This window comes from Pleuronectes platessa, chromosome 14, assembly GCF_947347685.1.
Source record: "Pleuronectes platessa chromosome 14, fPlePla1.1, whole genome shotgun sequence".
Classification (NCBI taxonomy): Eukaryota; Metazoa; Chordata; class Actinopteri; order Pleuronectiformes; family Pleuronectidae; genus Pleuronectes; species Pleuronectes platessa.
The window spans coordinates 6,141,803-6,169,159 of NC_070639.1; the positions used below are offsets into that span (position 1 = coordinate 6,141,803).

Below are 27,357 nucleotides of genomic sequence, written 5' to 3' on the forward strand. Positions count from 1 at the left end.
ATGTTGTGTGGACATGTTAAATGTTTAATGTTTGACATGTTTAATGTCATTGCACTTATATTTGTAAAGATTCTCCTTTAATTAAAAATAACTGTTTTTGGATTGGATTTATGACCCCTTGTCCTTTATTGCACTGTATAGGAGCGGCCCCCATCAAGTTGTTGGAAGTAACTAAGTAACTTTTACTTAAAGTACATTTTAAATGAACTACTTTTTACTTTTACTTGAATAGATTTTTAGATGGGTACTTTTACTTGTACTTGAGTAAAATTTCATCAAAGTAAAGGTACTTTTACTTGAGTACAATATTTCAGTACTTTTTACACCTCTGATAATTACTACATAACTTAACTGTATATATCTCTGATGAGAAACCCCACACACAAAATTCTAAAGTAGTTTGAATCATACTAATAAGTGTTATTACAAATGTTGAAAATTAGAGTTTTGAGTGGTCAAAACAATAAAACATACTAAGTGGATTAACAGTTCCTGTGCTTGTCCAGCTTCAGTGCTGCTTTCGTTTGAAGAGGCAGAAACCCATCTGTAATTATTTGTCCTTATTAATGTCCCTGTGTTTAATGCTATGTATGACTATTTATATAGCCTTGTAATTGTACCCCCACCTGTAATTGAGTATTTTTACAGGGTGTTAATTACACTTTTACCTGATAATTTTTACATTTTTTTACTTAGGAGTATTTTGAGTGAAGGACTTAATAGTGTTTTGACTTATTAATGATTTTTACAAGTAAATAAGTATTTTGGACACTGTGGTATTTACACTTTTATTGTATTTGAGTATTGTGTATGGTGTGGTGATTGCTAAAAGCTGTAATTTGGTATTTTTATAGTCTGATAATTGTACTTTTACTTGTAATTTAGTATTTTCATCGGGTGATAATTACTCTTTTACGTGTACTCTGTGATAAAAGTACTTAGGTAGCATTTGAATGCAGGACTTAACAGTGTGATACTTTTTCCTGTTTTTTTTATATATATATAGTGTGATGATTGTACTTTATTGTATTGAGTATTTGCTGTATTATGGCGTTTTTTTTTTTTTCGATGTTATATGTAATCAAGTATTTTAAGAGTCTGGTATTTGTACTCGAGTAAAGCATCTGAAAACTTCCACTTCACGTGCCCTTTAGAAAAAAAAGCACAGGTCGGCCCTTTAATGACGCACAGTTGACGTACTTCCCGGAAGTGCAGTTGGGACACAGGCCCCATCGATTGAACACAAGTGCTCACATAAGCACTTACTAATAATAAAGCTGTGTTTGTATGTCATCTCCATGGGGTCCCACCGCTGACACATATGGAGAGTCAAGAGGAAAAACCCATCATCTATACTATGGAAAACAAGCCGATCGTGACATGTGAGTGTTGATGAAAAACAAACGTCCACTCTTATTTTCTCTGTGACAGTTAGCCTGCTAGCTTGTGTCATTAGCTTGTTCTAGCTAAGCTAGCAGGCACACTCATATTAACCAGGTTGAAAGCACCGCATGTGTGTGTCTGTTGGTAATGGAGGTTTAATTTGTACTTTCTAGAGATGCGATATTTTCATACTTCAACGCTGTAAAGCTGTCTGTGCTAAGTGTTAGCATGGGAAGTGGTGGCGCCGTCAGCTAGCTTGTGGCTACATTGATTAACAGGCCGAGCTAACGATGTAACGTCACGGCCAGTCGCTGCAGATTTTTGGGGAAGGACTTCACCTTGTTCCCCTCTGGACAGCCACCTCTTCTTTGGCTCAACAGCACAGACACCAGTCGCCACATGATGCCTGGACGGTGGGGTCGGTTTTCCATTCACAAACCCCTTGGAAGCGTCTCGGTGGAGGGGTTATTTTAGGAGCCGGGTGACAGCTTCACCTCCCGCCGCAGGCTGCTCCTTTTTTTTAGGTCAGACTGGTCCTGAGAGGTCCGGTGCAGGCAAGTCGGAATTTTAAAGGAAATCGTAAACATGGCTGTGACACCATCAGTAGATTGTGTAGATTCCAAGTCACATGTGTTTCCTGAGAGTGTGTGCACCTGAAATCCTCACTGTGACATCTGTGGAATATGGTGGGAAAACAAACAACTTAAGGGTTGTGTCCCAAACGGTAATCATTATTATCTGTTACCACACTGATCATTGAAGCATCCTCTGGCTCCAGCTTTTCAAATGCGTTTCTACTATAGGGAATTGAATATTTTAGACTTTGAGAGGAGATGCAAACCGAGGCTGAGCTAGGAAAGGGCACTTCCAAATCAGAATATGTAATGAAACATTTTACATTTAACAGTGTTTGTTATTTGTTTCATTGTGTAAGGCGGCAGATGCCTGTTGTTTCATGCAGTGAGCAGTGTTCTGTGAGAGGTGGGTTGCAGATCTTGGAAACCGTCCATCCATGATCTGTAGGACTTATCCATTGAGGGTGTCGGGAGGGCTGTAGCCAGGCCCCGCCGACATTGGGCAAGAGGCATGGAATTTTTTCATTACATGCATACGTCCTGTCGTCATCACCTATGTGGGCTGTGTCGGCCTATATTTGGATTAGTTGTTGACAGGTATGCGTGTGACGGTGGCCTGTTGTCAGTGTAGCCATTGTATTTGCTAACTTTTTTTAAACAAAGTGCATGGAAAAGTTGTCTTTCCATTTTCAATAGAGAAAATGTATGAACTGATTCACCGTGTTCATTTCCTTGCCACTGTGATATCAATACTACCAGAAAAATGGATGTCCTACGAGCAATCCTGAGCACCGCTGCTGCTTCTTTTTCTTCTATTGTTTAATTCTGTCCCAACTACACTACCACTAAAAAAGGAAACAGACCTTGGTTCTCTTTGAACCTGACCGAGATTACATTTTGGTTCATTGTTCTGGACTGTGGTGTGAGGCACCTTTCACACCTGTGGTTTTGGTTTCGGACTAAATTGAAAAGTCACAAGGTCTGAACAAAACAACGGAGGTGTGAAAGCGCCCCAAGACAATATCAATCAGCTGAGAGTTTCACATCAAATCACTCAAATAAAAAAGATTAAGAAATATCTTGTCACAATGTTGAGTGGACACCCGGGATGCAAACATTAAACGTAGTTAAATTGTTGTTATGTTTATACAATGAGCAACTACACTAATTGATTCACAATGTAGTCAGACATTCAGCACTGAGAGGTGTTTGGGCTCAGCTTCACCACACTGGATTAAAAAAGAACTGACTGTGAAGTTTGAGTGCTGACTTTCCACTTGCAGGATGTTTGAAGGTGTTTACATCCAAGCTGGCTAAACAGTGGCAGAGCAGTGTTCCCGTTTACACTCTTACAAAAAGGGATTATTTTTACACGGTTCCTTCATTGTATGTGGTGACCCAGTTCTGAAATGAGGCACCAGATGTGAAATTTAAGTCACTTCATTCTTGAGCTACAGTGGAGATTGTATTAGGAGACCGGGGTCTTGGATCAACCCTCCAAAAGATGCTGCATGTAGCACTTTAGACCGACTGACTCTTGTGTCTCAAAGCATGTGCAGGAACATAGGAATCAATTGCAATCAAGAGCTAATATCCAAGGGTTTTGAAATGGACCTGAAGTTACTGTTTTAAAAATGAGTGATCAGTTGTGTAGTTTGGGTAAACATTGCTATAATAGTGTTGTTCTGTGTTTCAGTGGAAATTGTTCTGCTGATCAGCCCTATGAGATGAATTGTAATTTGTGAATACGGGCTATACAAATAAAATTTGATTGATTGATTGATGATCATGATACGCTGCTTTCAGTGTTATCTATTTAATTGGTCTGGAGCCTGCTGTCAATGACAAAACAAGTAAATCAGAAAAAGGTCAAGTTATTCATTGCAAATATACCAACAACAAAAAGGGAAGAAGAAATTTCAGCAAAGTGTCTCTGATTTTTTTTTTGGAAAGAGGCGAGAGTCTATGTTGCAAACACTGTCGTATACCTCGTCGTGTGGTAAAAGAAGTTTACTCATTCAAGATAACAGATTATGTACATTTAACAGGCTTTTAAACATGAGAGAGCAGATAAAGGCAAAGAGCACAGCAGGACATTAACCCATAAGTGGTCACTGTCTGTGTAAACCTTTAATACAGTACATTATCTCAAATGAAAATTGGATCTCTGGACAAACTGACAAACAGTGCTAGTGTTCTTTTAGACTTTAGAAATACCCTTAACTTCAGTTTGTTCTTGATAATTCTGCTGCATATATTTCCTGATATGGTTTCTTTGCTCATTAATGCAACATAATATAATAATGTCCTCTATGGTCACTGCTGTTGTGGAACTTCATCTATGTGGAATTTGAAAACATGAGCATAATATGTGCTCTCTTTACCAATTTTACTAGGAGAGTAAAAATTAAATTTCTGAGGTTTTGCATTTGCACTTGAGTTTTGGGGTGCGTTCCTATCACTTCAATTATTTCATGATTACAAATACAAGCACTTTCTAATTATGTGTTCATTTGTTTTGGGGTGCATTCCTATCACTTCAATTATTTAATGATTACAAATACAAGCACTTTGTAATTATGTGTTCATTTGTTTTGGCCCCATCCCAGGTGCTGGAGACCAGGGCTTGTTTACGTCTCTCTATACGTCATTGGCCCAACAACTTCCTAGGGAGCCAATGGAATGGAGGAGGTGAGTACTGCTCTACTGAATGCATCATGGGACTTAAATGGTATTAAATATATATTTCGGACGCTGTAGTCGATGGGCTATGTTGAATTTTTGTTTAGTTTTGGCCCTCTTACATATTCCACTATAATTACCACAAGACATCAGATGCATTACCCATTTATTTTAAAAGGCAAGCATCATTTAGTTCTTTAACTGTAAGAGTTTAGAGTTTAAATGTGTGGTTGTGGAAAAATAAATAATCAAAATTGACTTGGTCAGAAACGTGTCTCACTCCCCTTTCTTCCCTTTTTGCTCTGATAGAGAGATTTGATAGTAGGGATGTCCCGATCCGATATTGATATCGGAAATCAGTCCGATATCAGCCAAAAAAGTGAATATCGGATTTTATCGGACTGAATCTAAAAACTCCGATATAAGCGCTCCGATATAAGCTGTCCATTTACCGCTCCAGGACTTCTATAATAGGTGACTCTGGTTTGATCACACTCCAACACAGTAGGTGGTAATGCCCCTTAATTAACGTTGGTGCCGGCCGCGGAAGAAGAGCGTCTCTGATCCAGCATGCACAGCCCACGTGATCACAACAACGACAACGTGTGTGCCTGCAGCAAGGTGTAGTGATGTCGGCTGTGTGGAAGTATTTTACCGTAAACTCGGACACGCATTGTGAGTTATTTACTGGGTTCACACCGGACGCTTCAGCGCAGCGCCAAGCCTTAAATAACAGCTGCTCCCATCCACTCCCATGTTAAAACTTTGTGCCGGTCACACCGGAGGCTGAAGCACCGCGAGGCAGCCTTGGTGCAGCGCGGTGCTTCAGCCTCCGGTGTGACCGGCACAAAGCCGTGCAGCGATCTACTGGATCAACGGGTGATATTATTAGCGCTGCCCGGCGGTTCAGCGTCGCTTCAGTGTCCGGTGTGAACAGCCAGGCGCCGGGGCGATAGGGATTAGCGCGGTGCTCTGGCGTCGCCTCCACGTTCTGTGTTCCTCTTTCAAAATGAATGCGCTGTCGATGTCTTCTAAAATAGACTCAATGGCAGCATCTACACATCTCAGCTCGCCAGCGGCAGGCATGTTTGTTGAAAACGAATTCAACCCGAGGGCACTGTGATGACGTGGTTGATTACGTTACCGTTGATCATCTGTCAATCATCGTATAAAGCCCGCCCTGACAATCTGATTGGCCCAGTCCGGCCATAATTTTTTCTCAATGGAGCGACCCCAGACCGAACTGCCCGACCAAATCTGTTGTGGGCGGGGCTAAATTCGTCTGGCATCCAGGCTATGACAAACTACCACGGGACAGCAAAAAGGCAATGGCCATAACAGAAAAGATAGCCCAGTTTATTGTGCTTGATGACCAGCCCCTGTCGGTGGTGAGTAATGTCGGGTTTAAACGCTTAATGGAGCACCTCGAACCTCGCTACATTATTCCTACAGTTTTTGTTGTTTTTGTCCCTGCCCACAGTTGTTTCCAACATATGCTGACAGTAGAAAAATAACTGAAGTGAACTTGAATTGTTTGCACTTTAAAATTTAATTTATTCTATTCAATTGTATAATGATGTTGGTAACCAGTGGTTATTTTGCACTTTAAATATAACATTTTGTTTTCATTGGATTTGTTGAGGTAATACTCTTATGTTGAAGGTTAAAATTTATGTAACCAATTGGTTAATAATAAATGGGTCAGTTTTTCCTATACCTACTGTTGCTGACTATTGTTTTCTGTTATATCACTACAACATCAGTAACAGTAACATCACTTTATCAAGCCTTTTCTAACATTCCACACAACAAAATAAGGAATAAATATATGTATGATTTGTGCCTATATCGTATCGTATTGATATCGGTATCGGCCAATACTCAAGGCTACAATATCGGTATCGTATCGGAAGTGAAAAAGTTGTATCGGGACATCCCTATTTGATAGTGTGTGGGGGGAGCTCTGGGGACTTTGTATGACTTACTCTCATCCTCACGTTTTATTCTGTTGTGTATTATGTAAGGATGTCTTCTATTACGGCTGAATGGAAATGGAGGAGGAGATATTACATCACCTTGAATTTTACGAGTTGAAATGAGAACTAAAGTGTGTAAGGCTTTTAACATGACGTCTGCTATGCTATTCTATTTAAGAGTATTACGTGTGAGTGTAGATAAAGGATACCAGTGATGATTATCTATGTAAATCTCTGATTTCCTTTCTTTACAGGACGTACGGCCGTGCACCAAAAATGATCCATCTTGAAGCTAATTTTGTCCAATTTAAAGAGGAACTCCTCCCCAAGGAGGGCAACAAGGCTCTCCTCACCTTCCCCTTCCTCCATATCTACTGGACCGACTGCTGTGTGAGTACTTTTGCAGCACACACTAGGGATACCATGGTGTGGAAATGTTCCCACTTGGTAATAAACTGCTGACAGCTCCGGTGTTAGTGATACCACCTGACATTTAACCAGAAAAGACGTGTGTCTGTTCAGTGTGGAGCTCTGAGTGACATATTTAGATTTCACTGCCCTGCTTCACTCTACTGCTGCATTTGAACTCGTGTGTAGGGTTGCAAAGGGGCGGACAATTTCCGGTAAATTTCCGGAAACTTTGCGGACTCTTTTCATGGGAATATTCAGCTAGGGAATTTTGGGAATTTTGAAAAAAAGAAAAATTACACAAATTAAACGCTGAGCACTAAAAACATCATTCAAAACTCTATTTTAAAGATGTATGGAATGCAGCACACGCTGCAAGTTGAATTTCAACCCTCCACTGTGCATTTCTCCATCACATGCACAGATAATTGCCAGCATCCTGCATACTACAGCAGAGCTATTGAGGCCTGCTGTAGTGTGCAGGACTAGTCAGGTAAGTTTTGATGATTTTACCGGGGAAAATATATTAGCATGCTGATTTAGGATTGTTCATCTAGCCTATTTCTATTCATTTATCAATCAATTGTAAAATATTTTTAAAGACTATTCCAATTGGCCAACTATTTATATCTCTGGCATTGCTTTAGTGTTTTTTTACAAGCTTTTTTCTCATCTTATTCTACAGAGCATTGCCACGTGCATTATCTCCTGTGTGGAGACATTTCACCCCAGCCAATGTAGAAGAAAAGCTGTGTACATTTCAGTGTTAATTTCGTTGATGAAAACGATGACGAAAAATATTCGTTAACAATCTTTTTCCCATGACGAAGACGTAACGAAAACGATTGTTTGAAAATAAAAACTATGACTAAATCTGTTTTAACTTTCGTTGACGAGACGAGACGAAAATGTTGGTGGTTGACTAAGTCAGAATAATTTTTTTAAACATCATCGTATCAGGCCGCCATGAAGTATAAGGAGCGGGCGAGTGAGTGTGTGTGTCTGTGTGTGTGTGTGTGTGCGCCCCAGATAGCGCACCGGTCCCGAGGTTCCGCCCCCCGCCTCGCTCACTCGCTCAGAGACATAAGATCTGAGCTCGTCCATGTGAAGCAGCTTCTTAACAGTGGAAACAGTGAAAACACAGAGTTTCTCTGGTCTCAGCTGCTCAGAGATCAGCGCAGCAGCTTCTTGATCAGAGCAGAAGCTGCAGTTAGTTTGTACCGAGCTTCAGTTTCTGTGTCCGCCTCCAGTCTAACCTGCTCTCACTTTTTGTTTTCACATTTAAAACTAAATATATATTTTGCAGCTATATGTTTTTATTTATTTCAAAATAGGGTACTTCTTATTCAAATAGCCCTACAAAGTTCTGTATTTAATTTATTTCAAAGTAGGCCTACACTTGCCTGTGTATTTTCTTCTCTTCATAAGTGTTCTGTGTTTTCCTTTGTTGTAACAGGTACAAATAGCAATAAAATGTCAAGAGTTTTCTTTATTGTCGTTCTATAATTTCGTAAATGCAACAAACTATAGTTTAGTATAGTATAACTTTATATTAAACTTTATTAGCTTTGTTATCAAACATGTTTTGCGGCTCCAGACAAATTTTATTTGGGGAAAGAGGGGGCAAAATTACTCTTTTGAAAGTAAAGGTTGCCGACCCCTGCTATAGACCTGTGCTGGTAGGGATATCTAATGGACAACTTAAGTACTGCAAGCTAGACTATTTTGCAGTTTTAGACAAAACACAGGGTCCCTTGGCCTAAGAAGAAAAGGAGTTTAATGTGGCTACTAAATGTGACTAAAACTAGACTAAAATGTAATTCGTTTTCGTCGACTAAAACTAGACTAAAACTAAGAAGGATAAAAATGACTAAATGTGACTAAAACTAATATGCATTTTCGTAAAAAGACTAAGACTAAATCAAAAATAGCTGCCAAAATTAACACTGGCACATTTGCATATACTGTGCAAAGACCTATGTTAAGAATGACACAAAGATGCAGAGGCATATAGTCAAGTGCCCAAGGTTTCCTCAGGGCTCAAATCAGCCTATGACAAAACAAAATGTTTATATTTATGTCTGTATATGACAAGGTAAATACAGTTAGTATAAATTACCCACACAATTTCCAGTTTATTCCCGTTAATTCCCGTGGAAAGTTTCCAGGTTTGAATATTCCCGGAATTTTGCAACCCTACTCGTGTGTAATGTTTAATTATCGAGACGATGGTGGTCAGCTTCTCATGAACTTTTGTGCTGTTGCATCATTGTAGAGCAGAGGTCTTCAACAGGGGGTCCGCGAACCCTAGGGGGTCCGCAGAGGTAGTGCAGGGGGGTCGCGAAAAATGTTTGGTTGATTTTTTTATAGTTTTGTATTTACTTTCTAACCAATTTTTTCCCCCCACAAATTTAAATGTCTTTAAATACACATTAACATGCATCCGACATATTGAGAGGCTGATTTGACCCTCTGCCTGACAACTTCCATCCGTCCAAGGTTAGATAAGTTGTGTGCTACCCATCAGGGTCAGACATTTCACTAATGTGGGCGTATGTGTGCCATCCACAGATGGCTTGAGGATTCACTGTCTCTTCTACATACATGTTTAAAATAAAAACATGAATCTGTGAATTACTTAATAGCTCAGTGTTGTATGCAAGATGTATGTTTATAAATGGCAATGGCATGGCCACCCTGTACCTAGCACATGTTTAAATTAAAAACATGAATACATTAACCCCTGCTATATTTGAATAGCTTAGTATTGAATGCACAATAACAGGGTAGCTATCCTATATCCTTATATATGGCACTAGTCCCAGTTTAATATAAAACACAATTTTCTAAAATATATATTGTGAGGGGTCCCTGCTCCATCTCTCCACTAGTTTGGGGGTCCTTGGCCTGAAAAACGTTGAAGACCCCTGTTGTAGAGTGAACAGCTCTCTGCACCGCTGTCTCTCTCTGGAACACATTGACTTGTCTCTGTACATTTTACACACTGATCCTTTTAAGGGTTCGGGCATCATAAAAGCATGGTCAAATCAATGAGTGTTGACAATTAGAGATTGAGTCAAAGCTGGTTTCTTTATGTTGTTAAGGAATTTGGAGAAACAGAATATTGATTCAGTTTGTTGAGTCCATGTCTTTGCAGGACTGGGTAACGACTGCTTGTCAAATCTCTAAGAATAGAATAGGTCTTGCAGTTATCCTGTCTGGCCAAAAATAGGTCACAGCTAGTTTCAAATGCAAGATACATCTACACTCAAGGTGGTATCGGCAGATATGCAAGTTCACTGAGTTCAGATAATGGTGGCATAACTATGTTGACTTTGAAAATGTCATTATATAATGCTTCTAACCTATTGTATGTGTATAGTGTTTTTTAGAGATTATTTTAGTTAAAGATTTACCTTATGTTTGCAAATATTCAATGCAACATTGTGCACATGGTGTAACTTCAGGCAGTTTAAGGGGCCTGAACTCAACATCTACTCTGGTCAACTTGCTTCAGGACAGCAGAGTTGAGAAAAACAAGAACGGGAAAAGGGAAACTTGTGCTGCTGACAGAGCAGCTGGTTAGTTTAAGGAAGTGCTGTTATCGACCCGTGACTCATGACATTTCCTAAGGATTAGTGTGGGAGTAGTGAGCCTGTGTGTTCTTGCAGGATGGAACAATGTAGGTTGTGTAGTCGAGCATTTCATCACTCAGTTGCACAAGCTGTGATGACACAGTCGCAGCAGTTAAGTTTTGTTTTGTTTTTAAGGGGAAGGTGTTAATATAGAGGTACGTTGGGTGTAAAAAGGTACAAGGCGTTCTGCTGGAAGAGTTTTATAGACACATTTAGAGTTAAAGAGATGTCAGTCAATGCACCCACTGTTAACATTACAAGCAGACTGAATATTGTGGACAGGCAGAGCTGTCAAGTCCTTGTCTTTTTTTACACAGAGCAGCAAATCCTGTGCACATAGCATGACAGCATCACAGGTGGTGTGGACAGTTGGGCAGCGCTGTAGACAATGTCCAAACCTGCACAGGCTATAAAACCACACTGCACAGACGAGGCACACTTAACATCTGTATTTGTATGGAAATAAATTACTGGCTTTTATCTTACCGCTGAAATAGTTCAGTTTAGCTTCTGCATCTACTTGTGGATCCATCCACAATCAGCCAACTGTGGGAGGCACCGGCAACCATGTTAAGGACATTCAGACAAAAATATGAAGCCAGTGTTATAGATAATTAATAAACAATGATAAATAATACATTAATCAACACTTTATACTGCAGAAGAAAGATTTTAATGATGCTATTTAGTAGGGTTGCTCGATTATGGAAAAAATCATAATCCCGATTATTTTGGACAATATCGAAATCATGATTATTGAAACGATTATTATGTGCCCTTATTCGGAAGTCTACGCTTTTTTCTTTAAATGTCTGTGGTTGGGTAAACACAGATGAATGCTGCGTGTCTTATTCCTCCATGAAACCAGGATACCGGTGCCCGGTTATTCAAACCCTTAATGATGGCAACCCTAACACTCTCAATAAAAAACACTTTGTAACTGAGAACTTTTAAATTTCCTCTCATTATTAAATGTCCCCATCTGTCCCCCCACTACAAGCACACAAGCCGACAGACAGAGAGAGAGAGAGAGAGAGAGAGGGGTTGGGGGGGGCTATGAGGACCATCATCATTTACCCCTGAACCCCAACATTGAACGGGTTACATACAACAACAAGCGGAGAAATGCGGGCTGACAGGCAGGCTTATGTCTGGTGTGAACAGCAATGCGGCTGCTCGCATGAGAATAGACGGTGAGCGGCCGCTACATTGTGTGGTGCTGCTCCTTGTCGGATCCTCGAATCCGAAGTGTTCCCATACAAGAGAACTTTTTCTCCCGTTTTTGTCGATCAAAGACGAGAGAAAAAGTTTGTCGGGCTGCCCTCCCTCTGTTTTTTTCCACTCTAGCTGTTTTTTAAATACCGCCTGTCACCACACACACAACTCGCCTCCTTCACTCTACAGCTGCTTGAGAGTGAGTGCCAGTCAGCTGGGCCGCGTTGAATGCTTTGGGGGAAGGACTGAATTGCGCATGCGCGTCTCTTTAAAAAAAAAAAAAAGACAAATAATCGTTTCAACTCGATTATAGTAGTTTGGCGATCGTTTGACCCCATAATTAAAATTCGATTAATCGAGCATCCATACTATTTATGTCACACTTATTCCATAGGTCTGTTACTTTCCGCCCTCACATGGTCTTAATATTAAAGGCACTTTGTTTTGTTGTAGGATACGGAGGTATATAAGGGCACAGTGAAGGAGGACGTGATGCGCTGGCAGAACAGCTTGCGGGTTCACGGCTCAGTAGACTGGGTCATCATCGTCGTGGAGACCAACGATACTAAGAAGAAGAACAAGACCAACATCCTGCCTCGTGCTTCCATTGTGGACAAGATCCGAAGTGATTTTTGCAACAAACAGAATGACAGGTGAGGAGACTCCTTCTGCTTCTGCCACAGTAACAGTAAAAAGTGGTTGTTTTGTTCCTACATTGATGTCCCAGAGTAAACAAGGCGTCTTGTTCTTCGGTGCAGGTGCGTGGTGCTATCGGATCCTCTGAAAGACTCGTCTCGCTCTCAGGAATCCTGGAATTCCTTATTACTCAAGCTGCGAACTCTCCTCCTGATGTCTTTCACCAAGAACCTGGGTCGATTTGAAGACGACATGCGGACGCTCAGAGAAAAACGCACACAGCCCGGCTGGAGCTTCTGTGAATACTTCATGGTCCAGGTAAGCAATAAAGAAGCACATATAGTTTTTTTTAAGCAATGAAGTGTAAACGCGGTTGTGTTATTACTGAAATAACATAAAAACTTGTCTGGCCATTTTATAAAACTACAGATTAAACATTAAACTTAGAAACCAACCCTGATATTTAAATTTCAGAGTGCAGCTGTGTCTCATGTCCGTGTGTTTGTGTGAATTTGTAGGAAGAGCTTGCCTTTGTTTTCGAGATGCTGCAGCAGTTTGAAGATGCCTTGGTCCAGTATGATGAACTCGATGCTCTTTTTACCCAGTATGTCCTGAACTTTGGAGCTGGAGGTATGTTTCTACTACCAGTACAATAGACATTTGCAATATGGCAATCCTATACAGTAAAATAAGCCAAATAGCTATTTGTGAATGCGTTATCTGTTAACACTATAAAAAAATGTGGGTTATGGTTTTGTTCTTACTGGTGTTTTTCTATCCACAGATACAGCTAACTGGCTCAGCTCATTCTGTGCCCCAGTAACCAACTGGAGCGGCTTGCTGCTTCGGCGGCCCATTGACATGGAAAAGAGGGATGGGATCCAGCGAGGGGAGGCTAGCCTGTTGGATCTGAGGAGCTACCTTTTCTCCCGCCAGTGCACCTTACTCATCTTCCTCCAGAGGCCCTGGGAGGTCACCCAAAGAGCACTGGAGCTGCTGCACAACTGTGTCCAGGAGCTACGCCTGCTCGAGGTAAACAGACACCCCTACATGTTCAGTTTGTATGAAAGTAGAATTTGATTTTGTGGAAAATAAGAATGTAGTATGTTAGACATACAATGGTGAGATTGAGGGAATGTTCGGACATTATTAGACGGGAGGTCAAACACAAATAATGTAATGTTCTTATTTAAATGGATGGCACTGACTGAACTGAATGTAACTCATTTTCTCATTCAGGTGTCGGTGCTGGAGGGGGCGCTGGACTGCTGGGTGTTCCTCAGCTGCTTGGAGGTTTTGCACAGGATCGAGGGTTGTTGTGATGAGGTCCAGTTAGCATCAAACTGCTCCCATACTGTCGGGCTGTGGGCTTATGCAACTGACAAGGTAGGAAATAAATAAACGATGTTGCTTGTCTCAATCATGCTGTTAACATGAAATAATTTGCACATCATTTTCTGATCTGCAGCAGTGCATTAACATTTTTTGGGGGGTTTTAAACAACAAAGTTTTAATTAATTTTATCAATAACAATTTGAATATCACACAGTAAATATTTGGTTTCAGATAATTTTCTCTAAAGTTGATTTATATTTCAAATAAAATTCTTCCTTCTTTTTCCTGTCTGCCTTCATCAGCTGAAGTCTCTGGGGGAACACTGTGGCCTGGTGTCAGAGAAGGGACCCACATCTGAGGACCTGAACAGGACTGTAGATCTGCTAGCTGGACTGGGAGATGAGAGACCTGAGACTGGTGAGTTTATGGAACTAGTGTGAGTTTTGAAAATCTAAATGCAAGTTTACAGGGGCATCCAGCTTTTACTTTTTCCCATTTTTGACATTAACACACAGGTTGTAATTTACGGCCCTTATGCACCAAGGTAACAGTCGATGCTCGTCTGCTGCCTGTAGTTGTTGAAATGTATCCTGATCCATTGGCCTTACTCAGCCATCATAGATCACTTAGGTCTTTGCACCCATTAAATGCATAATTGTCTTCATTTTTTTTCTCCATAAGGAGATGAGCATTAGTTAAAAAAATGCCACATCCAAATTTCCCTTTTGTCATCAGAAGGATTTAGAGTAGGGATGCACCGATATGGAAATTCTTGGCCGATACCGATATTTAAAATAACAATCTGGCCGATAGCCGATACCGATACCGATATTTGTTTATTTTCTTTTTGTTGTTATTCATTCACCCTTTTGTGCCAGAAAAATAATTAAATAATTATTTAAAAAGCACTATTTAAAAAATGTTCAGCCCTTCATCACTCTTATCTTTTAATGACACAAATTGAATCAGATTTATGAAACAATCTTTGATTTAACTAAACTTTATTTAACAGAGACATATAATGACCATTTTTCCGCAAGTTGAAATGGTTCCTTGGGATCTTAATGAAATGACTGTAACATATTTTGGTCAAAATACCACAAGGATTATTTAAAACAGCACCTTTTTACCCTGTCTAAAACAGCCCTGTTAAAGTATCATTATAGAGAACGCTCTTCTCATTGATTTACGGTAGCAGTATTGCCCGTTTATTAGAGGTGTTACGGCTTCTGTGTGTATAACGTATGTTGTCAGTTCCCTCGTTACCTGTGCATGAGACGGATGAATAGAGCCGATGCACATGAGAATAAAGAACTTAAACAGACGCTACGCTCATACTTTTTACGCCAAGTTACACTGCGTGAGTCAAGATAACTTAACAAGCCCTCCTCAGTTTTAACTGTTTTTAGTGTCGGGGCAGAAATCACATCGCATCAACACCCACCGTGGCCCTTCGCGATGCTTGTTTTAATTAAACAGTCGGATTCCCCTGGTCCGCACCAGTTCTCAGTCAGCTGCTAGGCGCCAGCCGAAGGGTTCCCCCAGCGGTCGCCGTAGCTGAGGTGATCCGCGAGAAGGGCCCGACACGCGTCCAGAGTGGCCGCCGCCACAGCTCTCCCAGCTGCGGCACGTGCCCAGCGGGTTTACAACAAATATGAACATCGGCCAATGATATCGGTGAAAGTCAAGTTTATTACCGATAAGCCGATATCAGTAAACGAGGCGAATATCGGCCTCTACCGATGTTCGGCCGATAAATCGGTGCATCCCTAATTTAGAGGGATCTTAGGAGGTCTTAAATAGTCTAATAGTCTTCAGTAATCTGAATTGACGCTTTATAAAGTCTAAAAATATATTTGAAAAAGAATGTAGTGGGTCGTACATATGTTAAGGTTTGTCTGAATTATATTAATATTTTTTTATTTAGCTCTTTTGTCGTGTGTTAAAATTTTATTTTTCCTATTGTTTTGGTGAGATGCTTGCATGTTTTGTTGTACTTTCTCAACAATACAGATATGATGTAATAAAACTACAATTAAGACCAACGTGGAACTGATAACTGTGTTTACAAACACATCAATATTCTTGCTGTACACTCAGCTTCGCTGTGGGAAAGACTGTCTGTATTTTTGCAAAATAACGTGGCATTTTGAGGGTTCTGCTATACTAGGCTGCTTCACCTTATCTCCAGTTATTCTTCGCTCCTCTCTTCATATTTGTCGTACTTGACATTGGGATTATATTAAGTTCCTTTTTATCTTGAAAGGGTCTTAAAAAGTCTGAAATTTAACTTGTTGATATATGGCTGTCCTTACATACTCCAATCCCAAACATTGCAAACTGTTGTTTTTCTACTGTTTTATTTTTGCTTTATGTATTTTTTAGTGCTGTCAGTTACATTTTTTTCTCGAGAGATTAACGCAGAGCTACCAACTCTCACGCTTTCGCCGTGTGGCACACGCTTTTGCATGTTGGTGGTTGACTAAGTCACAATAATTATTAAACATCATCGTATCAGGCCGTCATGAAGTATCAGGAGCGGGCGAGTGTGTGTGTGTGTATGTGTGCTCCCAGATAGCGCGCCGGTCCGGGGCTCCGCGCCCGCGCACTTGCTCAGAGAGACACTGTGAGATCAGAGCTCGTTCACGTGCAGCAGCCGCTCAGTGACTGACTGCTTCTTAACTATGGAAACAGTGAAAACACTGAGTTTCTCTGGTCTCAGCTGATCAGAGATCAGCGCCTCAGCTTCTTGATCAGAGCAGAAGCTCCAGTTGGTGTCTATGTTGCTTGTCTGTTTCAGAGGCCTGACTGCTATGTTCACAGCAAACTTGAAAAAAAGAAAATATTAAGCCATGGTTTAGCTGCACTATAGGCTGAGTCCTTGTTTACCTGAAATGTGCACTTTATAATTTTATTTTGTACTGCCCTGTTTGGCAATGTTGTTTTTCAATAAAATAAAACAACTGCATAAAGCAAGCCAATCCACTTGTCCATGTTGATAGAGCATTAAAACGAAAAAAAAAATTATGGAGAAAAAATAAATGAAGGGACATTTAGAATACATACAAATTTGCGATTAATTTTGAGTTAACTATGAAATATTTTAATCGTTTGACAGCACTAGTATTTTTATTTGTCTTGGCACATACATGTGACTCAAGAGTATCTATATTTCCTCTAATGCTGTTGCAGACTGAATATACATTTCAGATGCCACAGTTCAAGTGCAGCTTTTAACAGAGGACACGAAGCAACACAGCAGTCTGATTATGTGGTCATTCATTGCTGTGTGTCCATGCCTTTAGGGTTTGAATTGCCTCCTGTCCGAAACAAGTCTGAGCTTGTTAGACCAAGTGTAATGAAAAAGCCTGACTCTTATTTGGAGGACAATTATAAACTGTGTGCTCCTCGTTTCTAAGTCTTTTGTGTTTTTCCTCCTCAGTCAACAGTTTGCAGAGCCCTTACAAAAAGCTAAAAGAGGCTTTGTCATCTGTGGAGGCCTTTGAAAGACACTATCTTGTAAGTCAAATCCTCACCATGGTTTTATTTCAGGAGTTTTCAAAGCTTGCCATCAAACCCATTCCCTGAATTCATGTACCAGTTTTTAAGTTCAATTTGTCTGACGTAACCTCCTGGAAACTTCAAGCAGTTTGTCTGATTATATTTCTCCTCCCGCCCCCCTCTCCCTCCCCCTCTGCCTCCACTCTCATCTTGTCGGACACTTCTTGCATCAGGAGCTCTCCCACGCGGCTATGGAAATGTACAGGGCCATTGGGCGGCTACGCTCTGCCAGACTGGTGGGGAAAAGCCTTGCAGAGTTTTACATGTAAGGAAGGTTAAAGCTGCTGGTTTAAGCAAGCCATAAGGTTGTTTTCAGTTATTCTTGCTGAATAAGGATATTCTCTTCAGAACTCATTACTTGTAAACACCCACGTAGTCCCAGGGAGGCGTCGAATTAGACAGTTTATGTGAAGCCATAAAAGTCCAGTTGACCGCAACATTTCAAACACATTTCTCAGAAGTCAAACTCCTCATGCAGTGACAGGATTAACTGTGTTTCTATGTACTATAGATTGAAGCGGCTTTAAGATTGTTTAATAATTTCACTTATTGTCACTAGCTGTAATCTATGTATTTGTATAGCTTTAGAGGGTTTTAAAAGCATTAGAAATGTATTTTTAAGAACAGATCATTGTCCTGTTGCCTTAAAACCCCAAGTTGATGATTTTGTTTGTGTGTGTATTAGGAGGAAGGGGGACCCCGAGAAAGCAGAAAACTTCTTACAGGAAGCTCTGAAGTCATATGTATCAGAGGGGTGGAGCCTCCCTGTCACTCACACCAGAAAACAGATCGCGGCATGTCAGAAACTGCTGGGCAGAACTGAAGAGTATCCTTTAAAGCACCAGGGTCACATAGGTCGCCTGTCACTGTTTCAATATGTCAACTTTCCAGTGGAGCAGAGGAAATTACGTCATCAATGACAAAATGGTTCTTTGTGCCTTTACTTCTATAATAGAAAGACTCTGTCATTTTTTTAATCAGGGTTATGTTGCTGGACAGTGTTCATACTTGTTGTTGTCCTACATCTTTGGGAAGATAACAGAAGAATCCATTTCACCTCAAAGTTTGTGATTGATTCTTGCTCCTTGCGCGAAAGCACCGTATTACTTTTCTTTTTCTTAACGACTCACCACAGCTACCTGCAGACTAGTGCCTTGTTGGCCGGTGACGCAAATCTGACCACAGAGGAGAGGACACACTCTTGTCAGGAAATTTTGACCTTTGCTGCCAAGTCAGGCGAGGACTGTAAGTAATCAGGAAAAGACCAGCATGTATATTTTCTATAATCAGTCTTTTTGAGCGGGTTATATGGTTGTTATCTGATCAGTATAACCACTGATCTACATCAGTATGTACGGTATATTAAACTCCAGCTAATCATAATAAAACGTGCTTCCAAGTATAATTAACAGTAAGCTCTTACTGGTGAATCCAAACAAAACATTGAACAATAGGAAATAATTGTTTTACGTTAAAGTAATTTTCTTCCTTCGCAGGCCAAAAAGTTACCCTCAGCATGGGCGTGTTTTCTCAACTCACACGGCTCCAGTTCCACCCAGCGACTGCGTCCGTGCACTCTGGAGCCGTCCTGCAGGTGGAGCTCACTCTGAGATGTTTGATGCCCGTGTCCGTGCACATACAACAAGTAGCTGCTAGCATTCACTTTGACTTGGATCACGGGAGGTTGAAGGCTTTGCAGAGACAAACAAACCCAGGGACAGTAGAGTTTAACCATGGCAGCTCGTCAGCGGGCCCCCCCTCCTCCTCGGCCTCGGGTCCTGCTTTAGAACTGGATGAAATTCACGACAGAAGTCCGTCAGACAATTCTCTCAATTCTACAGGAGTGGTGTGTAAAAACACTCACCTGATCATGCGTCGTCATGAAAGCAGCTCGCCACCAGACACACCCAACTGTGTCAGTCCTGCTGTTGCCATGAAGGAAGGAGCACAGATGCTGAAAGTGCAGGATGTAACATTAGAACCTGGGGATAACAGAATTACCTTCACAGCACCAGTAAGAGATCTTTTTGTTTTTCCTCCTTTCTCAAGATTTGCTTGACTGCTATCCTTTATTCTTCTCACCTCACACCTTTTGCTATGTCACCTTGTACTTCTCCCTTTTCTTCGTTGTAGAGTGGGCAGCCGGGGACTTACACATTGCGTCAGCTGTGTGCCACAGTGGGTCAGGTGCAGTTTGTGCTGCCTCACATCTACCCATCAGTCCAGTATGAAGTGTATTCTCAGGAGCCACAGCTCACTGTAGAGCCGCTCTCAGGTCAGATTTAATTTTATATGATGTGTGAATTGTGATTCTACATTTTTTAGTCTTATTTATGCTGCCTTTACGTACAAGAACAGTGAAGGATTTAGTGCTCAGTACGTCTTAAGAAAGAGGCATAAGTGGGAGAATTATTTGTCCCTGTGCCTGGGCAAAGAAACGTCTTAGAAACGACTGTAGTTTCATACCAAATCACAAAGTGTCTGAAATTTTTTTGCCATCGTTGAATGTCTTATGGCTCTCTCGCTAAAATTATTGGCTGCTATGCCCCCCCAAGATTACCGGTGGTTTCCTTCCATTTCGTCTCTTTCTTCAATGTCCGTAAGCTTTCAGAATGCGTGCACAAATGAGCCTTCACTTATATTTGATGTTTTAATGTTTGACATCCATGTCAGCGTGAAGCATGCCTAACAGTCGCTGTTTATCTGTTTTCAGAGCCGCTGTTAGCTGGTCTGCCTCAGATGGTGAAGTTCACTCTGTTGACGGGTCACTACACTGTGAAGAAAGGAGACGCTCTGCAGCTCAGTAACACAGACACCATGCCCATCCTGCCTTCCAGCAGCTGCTCCGCCCGCATCAGCAACCCTGCGGGTGGTCAGTTAATTTCACTTTATTTCAATCTGAATTACATTAATCTTAAGACGTCGTCTTTGATACTTAGTTAGTCATTTCAGTATTTGTTTTGTTGAACTTTGGATTTAATTATTGTTTGAGAGTAGTTGTCTTTCTTTTAAATATATTTTGCCGCTTCTTCTTGTTCTTTGGTTTGAAATCTGCCGGAAATCAGTTTTTTCCAGCACTAATATACCAATTTTAACTAGTTTTCTCTTTATCACCCCAATGTAGCCATGTTTCTTACAAAATGTTTATAAGACTGGTTTTCTACAGAAAGTTGGTTACAGCCAGTAGGTTGCCAAGTGCAAAGTGTGGAATTTTTTTTTGGAAAGAGCTCCATTGTACAGTCGGTAACGCTCTCTTTTGATGAAGTACTCAGTTACAATGGTTCTCCTCAAATCTAATAAAAATGTGGACTGGGTTTGTTGGTATGGAAACAGTTAAAAAGTCGTCTCTAATTTTTTTTTTGTTAAGAGCTGTAACTGACACACATGCTGCTTTGAAGTTTTCCTGACTTCTCGTTCTGTCGTCGTGCCGTGTTCAGAGTTGCTGAGTGAAAGCGTCCTCTCCATCCAGTCGTCTGAAAAGGTGACCAGCATCAGCCTGCCCCCAACCCCTCCCTACCACACTCTGGAGTTCCAGCTGGAGGTCCTGTGCATCATCCCATCCGGATACGACCGGCCCGCCAACGAGAGGCTGACCAATGGGGAGGTCCGCCATAGACCACGCAGCTACAGTCATCCTGACACGCCCATGACCGCCATCGACCAGAGGGTGAGGCCCACAGACAAATACACACGTTAAGAGTGGGGGACAAATTTCTAATTATGTGGGGTAGATAGTGATGGAAAGATTTATTGTTTGCTTGTGACAATAAGTGACATTAGTTTGTAGCAGTTAGGATTTTCTGTTTTCCGAGACTATTGATTCGACAAAATAATTAATTTGATTTAGTCACTTTGAATTTGTATGTTTTAACAGAGATTTTATTTAACTTCTCTGATGCAACCCAATTATTATTAGGAAAATAATCACCATTAGCATACCCATTATTAGTCGGATATTACCTCGTTTGTGGGACAGTTGGCTGTTTTTTGTACAATGATGAGTTAAAAGATTGATGGTAAAGTTTTTGCTGTGTCCACAGATGTCTATAGACTGTCCCTGGTCAATTTACTCCACGCTGCTCGCCCTCACCTTCTACATCCCCTTCAAGACCAAACACTCACTGCTTTCTGCTGGAAACCGGTATGTCTCCAATTCAGAAATCACATTGACTAATAGATTTGATTTTGTGATCTCAACATTTAAGAAATCATGACGCTACTAAAATGATTACCTTGTTCATTAAATGGTACTATTTTTGAATTGTTGAACAAACAGTAAGAATCCATGGGAATTAACTGTCTCGCTTAGATGCCAAAGTCTCATGTCTGGTCTGTGACCTTTGCCCTGATTCAACAGGAAGTACATCCAGGTGTGTGTGCAGAATGTGTCAGACGTGAACTTCACGCTGGCAGAAGTGAAGCTGACCGAGAAGCAGCATGAGTCATTGGAGCTACAGTCCCTGACCACCAAAGCACAACAGGTGAACCAAACAAACGTCACTGAGAAGAGAATACATCAGTAAATAGTTTTGTAAGTCTCTGACAAAGGGTTTAGTTTTTGTAAAATATTTGATGGTTAATATTGTAATATTAGAGAGTCCCCAATTCATAATAATGAATTCTGGGTAATGGAAGAAGGACCATGTTTATCAGCAGCCAAAATGTTTCCTTGTTTCCTGAGTGGGGCTGAGCAGTAGAGGAAGTGGGAGGAGCTTAGATATCCGCAGGAAAGTGAACTTTAAACTGTCCGGGCACTTTTGAGGCATCTTATCTGATGTGCAATTCTCAAGTACAGTATAATGATCTCCAAATAAAAATGTCAACCATTGTCTTTACCATGTGACGACAGTTATATATGAGGGAGATATTTTACAGTTTTTCAGAGTTTTGGTATTTATTTATTTTTGTCTGATTGTCAAAATGCAAGATTGTTAAAACTACATTAACTATTAATTCATGTTGTTATCTGGTGTGTTTCTGTGTGCAGCTTTTGTGCAGTAAGCACAGTGTGTTCTGCTTGTGGGAGGTGAACTGGAAGGATGACCTGCCGTCCTGTCTCCAGTGTGTTTTCTCTGCCAACTTCTCTTTAACCAACCAGGACGTCTCCTCCCTCAAACCTTTCCATTACCAGTTTCAGCTCGAGAGAGTCACTGTAAGTTGTCTTTGCTCTAATGGCTCTGATTATGTTGACACGGACAGGGAAACCAAACATGTCTGTTTTGAGTTTATTGCCACAACCAGAGACTGTGCGACTGTAAATAACCACTTTTGATATTGTCAGACATTGTACAGTGTGAGAGCTGAGATCCTGCCCCCTGCTGGTGAACAGTACTGTCGTTCTGGCCTCCTCTGTGGACTTGAGGTGTGTATAACACGACTGACTGAACCTGCAGAGGGGGAGATTGCAGAGGAGAGCAAGACAGACAGTGATGGACTCAAAACCACTAAACTCATGTATGAAGGTAAGTCTGGAGAAGAACACACCATGTGAGCTTTTCATCCAGTAGCATGGAAAGTATTTCAAACACAAGGGTTTTGATGTTTTGGGGTTGCTAAACATTTGTGCTCATGCGACTCATTCGAAATGTGATTCAAACAACTACTATTTGCTAAATAATTAGTCAAATGGCCAAAAATATTAGAATTGGGTTTGTTTCACTGATCAATCAACGTCAAACCTAAACAAAAATGTCGATGTTCAAAGTTGAATACTCATTTTCACATGATTAAAAAAATGTATCAGTTAATAATTTTGTTGTAAAAATGTCATAAATTATTGAAAACAAAACAATCTGTGTTTTTGCGATGTAAGCCGTTTGCTAAAAATACACCGAAAGCTCATTTCCCCCCCCCCCTCGAGGAGAACAGATCCAGGCAATAAATCATCGCTTTAATTTACATTGAGAGACGTATTTGTTAATTTCTCAGGAAAAAAAGTTAATGACTTTAGGGATTGTTTGCTCTTGGCACATAGAGACTGAAACAGACAAAACATCGGTTCTTTGTGACCATATCTTGTGTGTGTGTGTTCACAGTGGCTGACAGCAGCAGTAACTGGGCAGTGTGTGGGAAGAGTTCAGGGATGGTGTCGATGCCCATGACAGCAGATGCCACCCACAAGGTGCAGATCGAGGTGATGCCTCTGTTCGCAGGACATCTGCCCTTCCCCAAAATCAAAGTGCTGAAGTACCTGCCCCACACTGCAGCGGTGGCCATTCAGCCAGACCCTGGTAGGAAACTCTGAATGTAGAACCACAGATCATTAGTTGTTTATCAGTTTATCACTTAATGACGAAAGGGAAGCTTGAACTTCCCGGAAAACATTAGATGTAAAATCACTTAAAGACATTTAAAGCATGCTCAGTCTCCGACAGCTGATGATCCACTAGCAGCAGGTGGTATCACAGATGTGACAGCATTACTTATTAAGGAGGAGTCGTTGTGAGACTGAATAACAAGTTGTTAACAAACTGAACATGATGAGCCCATTGAGTTTAGATGAAGCTGAAAAATGCAAAGTAACACTGAGGATTGTGTTTTTGTAAAGACATGTCACATTCACCTGCTGCAACAGCAGACATAGTTGAACTATTAAACCACTAAATATAACACATTTTAACTTGAATTTAGTTTGCTTGGGTTTATTTTTAGGCCCAATAAAAATATATTGCCTTAACAAAATAATTTGGCAATCATTTAAAAAATGTTGTTCTGTATATTTTACAGTTTATTCACTCATTTTATCCTTAATAACATTAATTAAAAAGAAAACGTATACAACCAAATATCGAACTTTAGTAAGAAAATAATGGTCTCTGCATTTTTCCTTCAGTAAATCTTATGGTCTTTTGTCGATGCTTTTTCTCATCCTGTGGACGCTAAATAGTTTGTTTGTTGCCCTGCTCAGACAGCTGCGTGGAGAACGACAGTCTGTCCCTGCTTGACAAGACGTTGGACGACCAGGGGGACACAGCGAGCATCCGGAGCCGGGGCAGCGTCCATTCTGTGGGCAGTGCCGACCAGCAGCAGAAAGGCGTGGCCATGCCACGGCTAGAGCCCTTCGGCCCCGGACAGGCGTTCAACCACAGCCACGCACGGCAGGTCCTGGTGCTGCCCTCCAGCGACGACCACATCATGGAGGTCAACGCCACATGACCCTGGTGGCGAGAAGACTCCCCGTCCTCCTCTTACAGGACTAAACCGAGGCCCTGGATGGACTCTGCTGAGCTTTTGCTCTGGGGAAGATCTGCAGCATGAGTCCATGCCGAAGACCTCTGCAGGTTTGCCGGTACGGACTCCTGCCCTCCCCCAAGCATGAACCATTCACATCACTGGAAACATAATGGACAAGACAGTGGAGAGCCAATGACATCTGCTGATAACTTAAAATGAAGATTTTTCTTTGCCATACTTTGTACATAGGTCATTGGATGGATTTATAGTTATAAAGATATAAATATATATATGGACTGATCGATCAGATCGGCGACTGCTGTGCTCCTTCAAACTGAAGAATAACACTCCTGATTTTCCCATGATGCACCAAAGCCCTAGATGTGTGTGCCCTCGATCAGCTGTTCAAGTGCTGTAACTTTGACTGAGTGTTTCCAGCTGTACGTGCTGTCGCTGAGCCTGTCACCGCTTTCATATTTGAGAAGTCACTTAAATAAGCTGCTGGCTTTCATTTCAGATATGATACAAGTCAAAACCAGGCAGGTTAACAAACCTGAGGAGACAACATATCCACAGTCCTCACAGGAAACATACCCACTGGTGTATAGTTAAGAATAATTTAATTCATAATATCAGCCAGATTAGCCCACAGTAATCTGACCGACACATGAAATATGATAAAGATCACAAGTGGTCAACTCTAAATATGTCTGTTTCACACCTGGAATCAAAAATGTGTCCTGGATGAGTTTCCTGTGACTACTTGTGAGGGGATCTCACCTCCTCACTCTAATAATAACATCACAGCTCTGCGCGCAGCTCGATGAAATGAGATTAATAACTTTATTTCTATTTATTTAAAGCAAAATCGTAGTTAGTCAGAATCGGATGAAAACATCAGCACAGAAATAAAAATCTCAAATATAAACCCAGTGATGACTTAACAGTGTGTTGTGTGTGTGTGTGTGAGTATATGTTCAGCTGTAGTTTAGTGTATGTGTGAAGGTCTGTGTGTGTCCGTATGAGTGTTTTGGTGGGATCAGATCAGATGAGATGAGATAAGAATCATCATGCACATTATTGTCTATCAGTTGTCTTAACTATCAGTGGATTGTTTATATACTGTGTGTGTATATTTATTCTGTGTGAGTGGTGTTCGTGTGTGTGTGTGTTGCCAAATCCTTGTCGGAGCTAGCACACATACTGTTAGCCGTTGAATGAATGAATGAGTGAAATAAGTTTTTGTTTTTTAGATTTATTCATTCATTTATTTGAAAGGATGAATGTCAGCTACTTCTGTCCCCACCTCCTACACACAGACACACACACAGTGTAACTACAGCCTTGTTCTCTCGGTTTGACCACTGTACATACTGATCTGTAAATAATGATTCAAATCAAGATCATCTTTGATTGACAACTATATTAAAACAAATCTTGGAACTGATTGAATGTGGGGTGTTTGTAGCAGCATGTTAGTGACAGCATCATAAGCACGAGAAGTGTGAAACAACCCCAAAACAAAGCTGTGAGTATTGAACAGTAAATGGACGCTTTATATAGCCATTTATGTATTTGCGCAGGTTATTTTCAAAAGTTGGGACAATAATAACATCGGAAAAATTGTTTGCCATAATATGCCATAACTAATGCTACAAAGCTTATGGTGGAATACAGCACTTATACGATTCACATTTTTTATTTTCAGTCTAAAACATCAACTGATCACTAAAACTATAAGCTTGAACATACTCAAGGCTGTTCATATGCATCCAGGATCAGATTTTACATAAGTCTTTACTGCTGAATAAGTTTGAACATCGTGCATCAATGTACCTTCCATAGAACTTTGATAACCTGGCTGCACTGACTTTTATCTTATGCAAAAGGTTTTGATAACTTTTTAGAACAGAAGGTGCAACAATATACGAACGCTAACAGAGTAACAGGAGCAATTGTCATCCCCAAGTCTGAAGATGTCTCCCACGGCATCCCAATAAACCTCACTCACTTTGCGTCACCCATTCCAAAAGCACATCGATGAGTGGCTAAAGCTGCTGTCACTCTGATACATGTAGGTGTTCACATCCTATTGGATAGTTAAGTCTAAATATGCATTCCTGGTTATTCCCTAAGCGTAGACGCTACAATGTACTGCTAGTTGGTCCTTTATCTATAACCTGACCTTATGTAGTGCGAAGAGAGAAAAGGGAGTATGTGTGGAATGAGACAGGCTCTATTCTCCTAGTGGTGTACAGATATAATGTGTGAGGATGGTCAAAGATTCCTCAGCCCAACCCATGGAGCATTAGTGAGCTCTGACCCACATTTGCTATTCCAGTTTGTCATGGAGGGAGAAATTCAGTTTCCCAACACTGCACCTTCACATTCACGCCCACAAACCACGACCTATGAAACAAACAACAGAGCGACACCCACCATGCAAACTGTACACATCATTGAACAGCAACAAGATCAAACAAGGACGTCTCATAAAGATTAATAAACACTGAGCTGGGTCAGTGATGGGACTGTTGCACCGCTATCGATCTGTTCCTGTGTGCTGATGGAAAGTGGCAGCCATCCCTAATACGATCTCAAAGCGTTTCCTCTTTATGTTTAAGTTCATGATCTCCCAGGTAGGATAGAAGAAAAAACCTGAGGAGGTCATAACATCATTAAAAGGATTAAGGTTGTGTTTATTTATTTTCTTACTTTAGGCCTCGATAACATGAATCCGTCTGAGATGGATAAGTGACTGTCTTTGAAACTGCTCAC

At 40.9% G+C, this 27,357-nt stretch overlaps 1 protein-coding gene across 1 annotated transcript; it reads left to right on the forward strand.

The window, feature by feature from the left end:
• Positions 1–1,201: 1,201 nt before the first annotated feature.
• On the forward strand, positions 1,202–26,026 carry trappc10 (trafficking protein particle complex subunit 10). The gene is made up of 23 exons (XM_053439819.1): positions 1,202–1,382; positions 4,568–4,649; positions 6,871–7,006; positions 12,328–12,527; positions 12,633–12,828; positions 13,029–13,140; positions 13,295–13,542; positions 13,750–13,896; positions 14,148–14,262; positions 17,288–17,364; positions 17,580–17,671; positions 18,092–18,232; positions 18,542–18,651; positions 18,903–19,420; positions 19,540–19,681; positions 20,120–20,278; positions 20,844–21,073; positions 21,447–21,547; positions 21,764–21,887; positions 22,394–22,558; positions 22,688–22,868; positions 23,442–23,636; positions 24,314–26,026. The coding sequence occupies exons 1-23, from the start codon at positions 1,322–1,324 to the stop codon at positions 24,559–24,561; spliced, it is 3,780 nt and encodes a 1,259-aa protein (XP_053295794.1). The 5' UTR covers positions 1,202–1,321; the 3' UTR covers positions 24,562–26,026.
• Positions 26,027–27,357: the final 1,331 nt, after the last annotated feature.

What these genes read in the sequence shown, in the direction of transcription:
- trappc10 (XM_053439819.1), top strand. Translation starts at nt 1,322, where the DNA reads ATGGAGAGTCAAGAGGAAAAACCCATCATCTATACTATGGAAAACAAG. An exon ending in AGGAGCTACGCCTGCTCGAG is followed by an intron (nt 13,543 to 13,749) that starts GTAAACAGACAC and finishes TTTCTCATTCAG; the next exon opens with GTGTCGGTGCTGGAGGGGGC. An exon ending in AGCCTTGCAGAGTTTTACAT is followed by an intron (nt 17,672 to 18,091) that starts GTAAGGAAGGTT and finishes TGTGTGTATTAG; the next exon opens with GAGGAAGGGGGACCCCGAGA.